This window comes from Tachypleus tridentatus, chromosome 10, assembly GCF_004210375.1.
Source record: "Tachypleus tridentatus isolate NWPU-2018 chromosome 10, ASM421037v1, whole genome shotgun sequence".
NCBI lineage: Eukaryota > Metazoa > Arthropoda > Merostomata > Xiphosura > Limulidae > Tachypleus > Tachypleus tridentatus.
The window spans coordinates 68686956-68699573 of record NC_134834.1 but is presented as its reverse complement, the minus strand read 5'-3'; the positions used below and the strand labels follow the sequence as shown (position 1 = coordinate 68699573).

Here is a 12618-nt window from a genome sequence, read left to right as displayed (position 1 = left end):
TACCCAAATATTAAAAAAAAACATATCCTGTATATTTATAAGAAATACAATTAACATTTCATTACATACTCTTTAACATTCCTATTATTCATTTTCCTGTGATTTTAGTTTACAACTGAAATTTTATCTGTTCAATTTAATGAACAGAAGTGCAAATAAATCATTACAAACATTAATCAGTTGTTTCTCTAGAAAAATTACAAATTACAAATACAATTTCAAATCAATTTACAAGTTTTTTTCTTTATAATTTTCCATGTGCAACACACATATACAATGCACTGACTACAATTAGGATATACTGTATTCCTCTGAGAGAAGCAGAGTATTATACACTTCAAATTTACAAATTACTGTGACTTTCTGCTTGATTTCTGGATAAAACAATGGTAGCCCCTTGGTAAATTTTCATAGTGTTGAATACACTTGTTTATTCACAATGTTTTGGCTTCCACACACATCAAAAATTCAACAAGTGGTCTTTATAGGCAAAACACCATTTCTAAGAAAGAGCAATAACGAGAGGGAGGATAGGAACAGCACAGGTCTGAATAATATAATAAATAGAAACAAAATATCATTTGTTCTCTTCTAGCTGTCTAAAGATATCGTAAAACACAAGTAACCTCACATAAACATTTAACTGTTTTTACATTAAATGATTCTCGAAAATTATTTGAACATTTTCTCTAGTCCAGACAACTCACTGAAACAAAGTGAAAACTTAATGTAATAGGCTTTTATTATGACTTTTAAAACACTTTCAGTTTTTATTATGAAAACTGAAGTCAAAAATATAATTCAAGATGTTATCCATAACATGACGAACATTATTATTATTTGCTTGAGTATTAGATCTTAATTAACTTTAAATAGTAATATATTAGAAAACATTTAGAGTTAAACAATTACATTATCTTTCTATTAGAATTTTTTAATTTTATATAATTTTTACCTAATTCATCACACAGTGGAATGACTTGGATGTTAACCATTCAATAATGTAGTTACGCATACTTCTTTTTGCTACAATTGCTTTGAAAACTCACAAACCAAAAAATAAGGCATTAAGAGTTAAATTATATATAAATGCACAACAAAGAAAATATTTCACTTGAAAGAAACAGTGTACAAACAATTTCAACATGTCAATAACAAATCATAAAAATAATTCACATGTGCAACAAAACTCAACAATTTACATTGTAAAAATACTAATTATACATGCTACACTATACACTCAAGTGTAAATTATACATTAAACAAGCTGGAGCTACAGAATTGTTGATTTACTTAAGTGTAGCTATGTGTGCAGGTTTATCACCATTTGCTCTTTTTCTCTTTCCATTACACACCCAAACACACATCCATTATCAACATCTTAGCTTATTTATATATCTTACAACAATGCTCATTACTGCTCTGTGTCACCAAGCTTCAGTAACAAAATTAATTGAAACAAATCTATGTTTTACATTGTAAAATGTTTGACTTACTTCAGATTGAGGTTCTGCAAGATCTTCAATACAGAACTTCATTACAGCATTTACAAATTCTTTCTGAAAATTAATTTCCACTGAGCATTAGTATACAATCAAGATTTAACCAATTCAGTAATTTAATCTAATATGACAAAAGAGACTATCAAGAAGCTTAAGGAAAGTGATTACTGATATATGTTTATCTCACAATATTGTTATTGGTATTTTTAACACATGTAGCACATTACCACACACACACACACACACAGAAATGACCAGAAGTCCTCAAGGTTAAAACAAATTGTCAGAAGTATCCTCTGCCTACATAACTACTTTAAACAAATAGCAGGAGAGACTGATACAATTATGAAACCCACAACTGAAAGTATGCAGTGTATTCAACTGAACTACAGTCAAGAAAGCTAAACATCATTTCCTAATTTTGTCACATTTTTCTTAATCTGTAGTAATTTAAAATAATTCAAGAGAAAAAAATATCAGTAGTCAAACATGATTCTATTCTCAATGGAAACAAGTATGATCCACTGGACTGACCCAGTACTGGAAAAGAATAGAATTTCAAATTTACCATGTACACACACACACACACACACACACACACACACACACACACACACAGAACTTAGTAAGTTTGAATGAAACAAAATTTTCTCATATAAAAAATTCAGATGCATTACAAAAGTATTTGTACTCAAAATGGATCTCTGAATCAAAAACAGTAGTTTGATTCAAATTTGTGAGAAAAATTACTTTATACAAATAGGACAAACAACATACAAAAACTTTTAAGCTGTACTTATACAAAATATTACTTCTGTTAAAGGGGTGTAATCCAAACATTAAAAAGAGTCTCTTAGTTATTTGCAAATAAACAATATAAGATACCCCATCCAAACTGTTCACAGTACAGGCAATCTCCAGTGCTCAGGATAACATGCTGTCAATATTTTGCAAAACTTATGCAGGCTTATATAGTTTTTTGAATATTCCATGTGTTATATACACTTATCAAATGAAGTTCACAGGTAGGTTTTATGTATATTTTTGCAAAATATACATAGTACAACTGAATAGGTACTTCACATACATTCTACATATGTTGCTTTCCTTTCTGTTTGCCAAGGATATTTTGTTTTTATCACATGATAGAAAAAAACAGATATCAATACATTTATACTGCAAAAAGGTTAAAATATTTAGTCTATTCCAAAAAATTCTTTTGAACTTCCTATAAGTAGTTCTTGATCACTCCTTGGTTTTTGCTTAACAATTTTTATCTTAAAAATTTAAATGTGAAATGTGTGTGCAAACTGATCATAATTTATAGTTACAAATTATTGGTATTTAAATAATAAAGATGTATTACACAAACTATGTACTTTCAACAAATAATTAATTAAATACTGTGTTGCAATGAAATAAAAGAATAACAATAAATCATTTGCTTAAAGGCTACCTTTCAATAATGTTAGCATGAACATGAGAAAAAGCTTTTTTTTTTTTTGTATGATAAAATCACCTAGGATATTGCCATAAGAAAACTAACTTCATCACAAGTGTTTCAGTGTCTGTAAACTTAGAATTAAGTTCTTAAATATATTGTTTAGTTGCAACTCCAACATTATAGTTTAAGGAAAACACTACTCTGTTAACCAGAAACCTTTACATTTTCCTACCTCAGTTACAGATCCTACTACTTCTTTGATGAAACTCATTATGTCCTTACAAAAATGACAATCCTTCTCTTGAAGCCCAGCTTTTGTTTTGATAAGATAACTTATTTGCCCTTGTTCCTGTTGTTCCTGATGAAAATCAATGGTTTCTTTATGAAACAAACACAGTGAATTCCAATCAAAATAACAATCATTCACATAAAATTAATATCACAGATTTACTATGACTGTATATTTTTATGCACATATGTATATACATAAGACTCAACTTCTCTTAGGGTTTTCTTCATTCTAAATATTTTTCCCATTTGTCTTATACACAAAAACGATGCCATATTTAGGTTCCTTACAAAAATAAAGTTTAAAAAATTCAACAAAACTTCAAAATACTTTTTCTTTTACTGGTTTCATATTTATAAAACAGATAGATAAATGAACATATTAAAGAATAGCACACACAAAAAAAGGATTTGTTTGTAACCATTATATAACCTAAACTAGAAAATAAATTTACACATTTTCAAAAATTACATAATTACAATGCTTCTGCATTTGCAAATTAGTTCCTTGTCAAGACTAATAATTGATGATTTTTAGTAATTTCTCCTTAAACCTATCATTTTTTTGCACATTCTGCATGAAATTATTTTATGATTTCCAAATAATCATTACCATACCTTATAAAATTTCAATCTTCTTAATTTTGTTGATAACAACATGGTTTGCATTAGTTGTCAGCCAAAGAGACAAACATTATTGGATGCTAGTACCATCCAATAATGGGCAAATCTGAATTTTTGGCCAGATACTAACAGCATCTATTTAGGTTTAAAGAGTGAATTTGTACTAACAACTTGTTTTTACAAACTTATCTACATTAATCTCATGCAAAAAAATAAAAAAAACTGATCCTTGACATGCGTGTGTTCATACACACTGTTAATCCAATTTCTATGTACATGCTTTTAATAACAGTATGTGTGAAGAGAAACTTTTCTTCTCATGTCAGAGTATGTCATTTACTCTTCTTGGCACAATTTCCTCTTTTTTTTTTTGCTTTTCTTATATTCACAAGTTTACTATTTAATTTTCAATGTTGGATATTACTGGTTAGATTCCAATTACAAATAAGCTATGCAAATATTTTAAAAGCTATAAATTTAAATTCTGATAGCTGGCAAAGCATTAGAAACCAGTAAGCTAAACCTTGTGATAAAAATAACAAACTACAGGCATTTTTGGTTTTTTTTTTACTCTAACATTGATCTCAGTTTGTCTATTTCAGAGTCAAAGCCAGGGGCATATAAAATCAGATATTTTTTTCTGTTCTGACAAGACGTTATCAAGAGGCCTTTTGTTCAAAACCAGAACTTATCATTTAAGTTGGAGGATGAGAAACAAATGATTCCCTGAAACACTTTTTATGTATGCAGAATAATACATAAGTTTCAAATGCTCAAAGCTGGAAAAGCATTATCAACTAAGCAGCAGAGACCCACAAAATGTTTGCCATCAACTCAGTATCTTTACTGTAACAGTATTTCTTCAGATACAAAATTTGTAGAGTATAAACTAAATTTAACTATAGACACCAAAATGTACAAGTCCACTTGTATTTAGGCCATACCTTTAAAACCTTAACTAAGGTAAGACCTATATTCACTAGAGATAAATCAACACTGTACCATGTGTTTTTGCATTAGCTTAGTTAGGAGTAAATTATACTGTACTTAATACTATCAGTAAAAAAATTACCCTATTTCAGCATAGATCAGAATAATAAAATAATTTCCATTATTGTATTTAACCACTACACAAATACTCACACGAATAATATGCCTCAATGAACCAAAAGGACACAAGCCAGCCACTGTGCAAACTGTTTGAGGATCCTAAAGGAATAAAATATTACCATTAGTTCGTGTCTACTATTCTTCCAAGTAGATCAGTCTACATGACAGCATCTATGGAAGCATAATACCACCATGATAGTGAGAATGTATATAAAGAATACTGTCATTTTATTTCCCATTAGTATATATTCCACTGTCAAACAGGCTAATCATTTGTTAGCATATATGATGGCATATATGTGCATGTGTAGTACCACACTAATAAAGAATGTAACAAATGTTACTTAATGTGTTTTTTCCATTTAAAAAATAAGAGCAATAAAATAAGTTTGATCTGTTTTTAAAAAGGTTTCAAATTTAAGTTTAACAGAAATTTCTTATGCATAATTCTTCCTTTTTTATGAGCTAAGATATTTACAATATTTAATCATCTGTAACTATTGTGCTTTTCCTTCTGGTCAGTTTATATTCTATATATATATATATATATAGAATGAACCACATTATCCATTCATTTCTTACCAAAAGTGAGGATATATCAAAGACAAGTACAACCAATCTCTCAAATGGGATGATTCAATTGGATTTTCTTAGTGAACTGTCATATTGCTAAATACTATTAAAAGTTAGAAAAAGAGATAGAGAAATATTAACTATACCAATATAAACTAGTTAAGCCTATTGGAATAGACTTGTATTTTACACAACTCTGTAACAATGTTGGTATACATACTTTGACTGTGAAAGTACTTAATGTACTTCATTAAACTTTAGCACGTTTTCAGTAAATTTTAAAAGTATAATCCTGCCAAACAAACTGTAAATCATTCAGCAAATTTGTAGCAAACACCACCCTATTGAAATATGTAAAACACAGGCTGCTCCCAGGCATACCTTATGAAACATTATTATTTTTATTTTATATAATCTAACCTAATATGTTTCTTATGTTCACAATTTATTTACATTTATAATAATACACAAAGAAACAAAAAACAAGGAATATAGTATCCACCTAGGTGTCCTTTTTGTTATAGACTACCAACAAAACTTAACCATATGTAGTTTTCTTAATACTAATGACATTACACCAATAAATCTTTTATTTGATTAAATAAGACACCTAAGAACATAGAATACTAACATGTAAAACCAGATAATGTCTTATAACTATCAAATTTTCTGGCTTTTTAACTATGCAGCAGGAGCCATTAAAAATTCAGCTAAGTTCATCAAAGGCATTTTTCATGAGAATAAAGTTTGAATTGGAAGCGAAATAGACAATTATCTGAACAGAAAACACAATATGTAAGTTGGTACACTAAACCTTCTGCTTTCTAAAGGTAATAAATAATAAGAATATTAAAAGATAAAGAATTACTGGCAACTTGTAAAAAGAGGATGTGACAAGTGAGAGTAATCTCTACATATGTAAAATATGTATTACTTATTGTGTTTAAGTTCTTGGTAAACAAAGTTCTCTAACAGTACATGACTTATAAAGAACTAAGATAAATTACATTTAAGCCTTGACTGGAAAAGAGAAAAAAAAAACATTGGACACTTACCATCCTGGAAGCCAGCATGTCAACTAGGTCAGGAATGTAGTCATCAACTAGTTTCCTACACTGATCAGAAAAGTAAATTGATTCTATTAATGTAATTCCAAACATCAAATAGAATTTATCCAACTAGTTCTTTTTAATTTTAAGGACTTCTGTAAAAATATTATAAAAGAATACAATCGTCATTTGAATTAAGAGGTGTTATTCCATTCATAAAGTTTACAAGCAATGACCATTAGCTACACGATAAACCTAAAAGAAATGTTTGCAAGCAAGGTTTTTAGTACTTGTACGAAAAACTACATAGTTATAAATTAGCAAATAAATAGCTTGTGTCAGATGCAACTAAAGGTTACATTTTACCTGTACCAGAATAATTGTATTTGCACTGCCCCTGAAAAATAAAATTTACATTCATCCTTATAGGTTTTCTAAAAGAAGCAACTGGGAGTGGACAATAATACTAAGTGGTACAAGTACTGCAGTCTGTAAAAAATAAATATCTTTGTAGGAAGAAAATTTATATCAAACAAAGAATTACAGATAGGGCTAGGTTCTTTTAGTAAACAAAATTATACACAAATCTGGAATCAAGACAACCAAACATCAGTATAATGAGCAATAAACTTGTTTCCTATGGCTAAGTATGCCTGTATGCACACAGAACAGAAATTTAGATTGAAACCAACACCAACTGGTCAAGACACATAATAAATATACTTATTATGTCATGATTTATAAACAAGTAACAAATGTACTTCCCACTTTCCTTTTCTGCTTCCCCTTCTAAGATCTGTAGACAATACTTTAATGGGTAGCTTAATAGTATAGTATATTGCCTGCATATAGATCAAGCTAATAGGTCACATGTATCATCAATTTGCTACATTTACTTGGTCATACTTAATTTACCTCCATTAATAACAGATTTATTATACAAGTCCAATACCATTTGCTTTTTCTTTTTTTTTTTTCTTTTTTTTTTTTTTGGGGGTACCCATTGTAGCTTTTTCAACTTCATACATGAAAGTCTGCTTTAAAAGTACATATATAAAAACACTGTCCAGTAGTGCCTACATAAAGCTGCATGAGTGAATGAGATTTCAACCATACGAAAAAATGCCCATTACTGTTTGCTTACATGAGTACTAACCAATAAGAATGGTTTTCACACATCACTTTTCATTCATTGTAAACAGCAAATGACAGTCAGGTTTAATGCTTTTGTGTATTTTGGCCACAGAACTTACATACAGACAATACAATTTGTTAGCTGACTTGACTTTCATCTAGTGGTAGTCTATTTGCATAACACAAGCACTAAATTACAAATTTCAAACAAAAAGGTCAAAACTGTCACTACCATTATATATAAACACTTAAAACAAAATTTCAGTTTTTCTGTTGTTAAGAACAATGATTTACCTTCATAAATTAATTAGCTTATTTGTTTTTATCTACCTTTGTATATTGCAGTTTAAAATAACCAATCCTTATGTTACTAAATTATTTGGTAATTTCCATCTATATGGAAGATACACAATAATGTACTCAAATACCATACCTCAGCTGCGAACACTTTCACTGGAATTAAGTTGCAAGAGCCCTCAAAAACTTCTTTAAGTTCTTCCTATGAAGAGGCAGAACAATTATATTTAAAAATAACTAAATATTCAATAGAAAAATCACTTATTATTAACTGTATATAAGTATATAAACACACACATAATTCTCATGCAGAGAGAGCATACCTTCCCACAAATATCAGTGTACAGAAATTTCTTTTTACATTTTAAACCTATCTATTACAAATTAAAATAACTTTTTAAATTATATAAGATAAAATACATCAATAATAAAATATTTAAAATTTAGGTTAATGTCAATACATTTATAAAAGTTAGATGATCCTTCACAGTTCTGGCCATGTTAACATTTATGTACAATTGAAGTATATCTTCACAGTAGAATTAAGACACTAAATATCTATCAGTCTATGATGTTACTTAATGTAATTACAAATTTATAATACTACATGTACACACACACACACACACACACACACACACACACACATTATATACGGGGTCAGTGTGGCCTAGTGTTTAGTGCTTTGGACTTGTAGCTGAAACATTGTGGATTCAAGGATCACCCATTATATACTATTTTATCTTTGAGCAAAATACTTTATCCCAATTGCTTCAATCTAATCATCTTCATAAATAGTACCAGCAGATATTTGGGTTAGCCCTTTACAAATTTTCAATCCATCCACAATAAATGTAAGTTCACATTCATCTGCTTGCATTATAGGAAACTAGAGCTAAGCAACAGCTTTATTTGTCTTGTAGAGGAGTGCAAAAGACTTGACTAACTTATATACTTCACTCATTCAAAAGATATTAACTGATCATGAAGTAACTGTTGAAGAGGAAATAAAAAAAACAAACTGAAATCCAGATAATAAGACAACATAAGAAAGCTCACCTGAGTTTCATTGCTGAGAAGCTGGTCTCTAGCTTGTTTGACCATGTCTTTACAGATGTCACACACTTCATTCTATATACATAGTAAAATGCAAGAGATAGATTTTTTTTTTTTATTGGATCAAAAGTACAGATGACAAAATAAACTAAATGACACATCCTTACAGAAACATGAATATACATACACAGATGTTTGAAAATTTTAAAGTGTCCATGTCAGAGTTAGAATCAGCATAATCAAATTCAATAGAAATGACCTATTTCAGGTCTAGCAATCATTTCAGTTTAAATCTCAAATTATGGAAAAAGTACCTAAAGAAAGATTCATGATATTTGTTTGTATTTTTAAAAGTTTAACAATAATTCAAATAAGCAACATGAAAATTATTATATTTTACAAAACCATCATCTAAAGACATGATGCTTTTGGATTCTTATACAGAATGAAAAGAAAAAACAAACCAACTTAACAAAGAAAATAATTTTACCACGAAAATATAACTTACATGAACTGGTGAACACATTTCATTTTCAGAGGTTATTATTAATACATTTGTTGTTGGTTTTTCAGACATTAACTTAAAGTATCTATTTATGACACCTACCAGTTATATTATTTTCTAAAATTATGGCATTTCATAAACTACACTAACATTTGCTTTAGGGAGTTTTATTTTTTCCCACACTTCCTGGATGCAGATCTTGACACTATCACAATGATGTGCAGAATGTAAATCTTGACAGGCAAACCTTGGATCAGCACAAAATTGACTTTTGTCTTGCGGTCTGGGAGGTAACTGACTAGGGTAGATCGAGACAGCAGCCGCTTTGAAAATGGACAAATTAAAATCAATGCAACTTCAATACATCTATGTTTACAGTAAATTTATATGGATAAGAGTTTCAATCACAGTTATAAACACACACTTTCTTACAGCACCATTCTTAATGCCAGAATATTCTCAGGTTCACCAATTTTCCTACAAGTAAACAAGTAGTAATTGCAGAATAACAAGTACCTCATAAAAAATATCTTTTGAAGTAAAAATTATCTGACCTCAACAAAGTTTAAAGAAAAGAAAGAAATTGTGTTTTACTGTTTCATACAAAGACTACTATGTCAGGGTATTAAATATGAGTGTGCTGGGATTCTTCTTCAGTAGGTGTCTGTGAATTGTGGAAGATATATTTCAACAATAGACAAACAACATAAAATCCACTTGTTTTTGAATAATACCTTCAAAAACAAGTTACATTTATCTACAAAAATTCTTTACAATATAGTATCTCACAATTTTATCCAGAACTAAATAATTCTCCTTTCTTGTGAAACATCCACACAGACTGATTCAATTAATTTAGAATCCAACTGTCAACACAAATTATTTTTCTCTACTCTTATCACAACTGTATCGGTGAATAATTCACTTATGTTACCTCACAAGTTCACACAGTTATATCATGAATATCAAATATTTGTCTCCTTTTCAACAAAGTCCATACAGGTGGATCAAATTACCTTAGAACACCCTCTGATGAATTATTCCTTTTATCTCTGTCAAACTAACTTTAAGATGTATTATGGCTAAACTAACAATCACATGATCTAATTTCCCCTTCACTAATTTAACATTTTTCTGACTTCACCCCTTATTTGCTACTACAGTTGTATCCAGAACTTTAACTAGCTGTCTTTTTTCATCAAAAGTCCATACAAACTTGTTCAGTCACTTTATAATCTAATTGATAAGTCAACTTATTTTGCTATCTCTGTTGTTACAATGAAGCTATGAAACACATTACAGAAATCACCTGTTAAGTGTAATCACTTACATAACAGATAAATTCACACAATTTTTTATTCTGAATGAACTTCACTTACTAACTTCTTTTGAAAACACCTGTAATGACTAATCAATCACTGTCTGTATCTGTGTAATTATTTCTCACTTTTCTCAACTACTTAACATGCACTCACAATTCAACTTTGTATATATAAATCTTGTTCTCTGAAGCCTTAAACTTTGAACAAACTATGCAATGCTATAACAAAACAAAACTCACTTAAGGCAATGAGAAAAAATGTGAAGATTTAAGCATTGAGACATCAACAATAGTACTAAAGCCAAGTACAACAATCAACCATACAGTTACATAACATATGCCATAACTATCACATTTCAAAATAACTGGTTTTAATCAAAATTAAACAATTATTAAATATTAAGTCACAAAATAACTAAATAATGCCTTGTATATCCAACACACTATTTCACTCAACAATCAAAAACTGAAAGGAAAGCACATGGTTCAACACCTTTATTGGAGGGTTCTACAAGCCTCTTTAATCACCTCATTAGACCTTACATGAGAAAACATGTTAAACACAAAAATGCCCCATTCCTCAGGGTGCAAGCACTATCCATGGGACTAACAGTCATTCTCACTTGACATAAAGAATATTATATCCTTGTGGTTGGTTCACATTTATTGGTGTAAAGCAACTAGGCTATCTGCACCATACAACAGGTATAAAATTAAAAGTAAAATTATTAAAATATGTGAAAATATGTTAAAACAAAGTCCAATTTTTGAATTAAAACTAAGAGTTAAAAAGACCAATGGCCCTTAACAATTTTAAAATGCAACTGAGATGGACAGTGTCACAACTGCCAATGACTTTGTCCAATGTAAAGTGTAAACCCATTGTAAAAATATGTCAAAAATGGTGCTGTCATTCACAGCTGTAATGATGGCACAACAGGAAAATGTGGGTTATTGTGACTTGTGTGTCATATAGACTACACATTGGTTCATCAGTCCCAGATAAAAAAAAAAAAAAAAAAGAGTTAAAACCTGTGACCAATGTGTAGTCTAGCTTGGACAACTTGCTCCTTTTGATTCTAACAGAAACAAGATGGCCAAAATCAAACACAAGATTTTATCAGGAATAGCTTGTTATCATGTTACTTATTCCAAGCCAACTGGCATGGAGCTGAGCCTTAAACACAGGACTGCAGTCCATGTGTGGTAAAGACATGTTCATAACAGCACCAGAGCAGACAGACTTAGCTGTGGTGTATATCCTTGGGAAAGCTTTAAAGAATTTTATGATACTGGTTTATTTTTCAAAAAAATAAGTCAGACGTCCAATCCTAAATCCTGTATTACATGATCTGATACACTTTTCTGGAAGAGTTTGAGAAGCATAAAAAGGTTTTGTGGATTTTATTACTTCACTAGAACATGTCAACATTAATGAGATAAACCTCCCCATCCAATTTAACTATTTTGTATAATCACATTTTATAAATGTCATTAATGTTACTGCCAGAAAGAGTTATACCATGCGTTTCCTAGGCATAACTTACACACAACTATTATGACTGGTGAAAAAAATTACCATTGCTAAAACAACTACATATAAGCAGATAAATCTACCTTAAAAGTAATAATTTGTAACAGTTAGACCTCCCATACTAATCAACTGTACCAGAATTTTGCTATCAGTATCATTTCTGTTGATTCTAATCTTCTTT

The 12618-nt window shown here is 29.6% G+C and overlaps 1 protein-coding gene across 18 annotated transcripts in view; it reads right to left on the bottom strand.

Moving 5' to 3' along the window:
- Sap-r (prosaposin) overlaps window positions 1–12618 on the bottom strand; it is a 114333-nt gene that overhangs the window by 96275 nt on the left and 5440 nt on the right. For all 18 annotated transcript variants that reach the window (XM_076461910.1, XM_076461912.1, XM_076461917.1 and 15 more), the window contains exons 2-8: window positions 9733–9905; window positions 9081–9152; window positions 8158–8223; window positions 6597–6656; window positions 5002–5067; window positions 3179–3304; window positions 1497–1559 (exon numbers count right to left, since the gene is read on the bottom strand). In XM_076461910.1, coding sequence (XP_076318025.1) covers window positions 1497–1559; window positions 3179–3304; window positions 5002–5067; window positions 6597–6656; window positions 8158–8223; window positions 9081–9152; window positions 9733–9905 — 626 coding nt within the window. The remainder of the gene's footprint in view (window positions 1–1496; window positions 1560–3178; window positions 3305–5001; window positions 5068–6596; window positions 6657–8157; window positions 8224–9080; window positions 9153–9732; window positions 9906–12618) is intronic.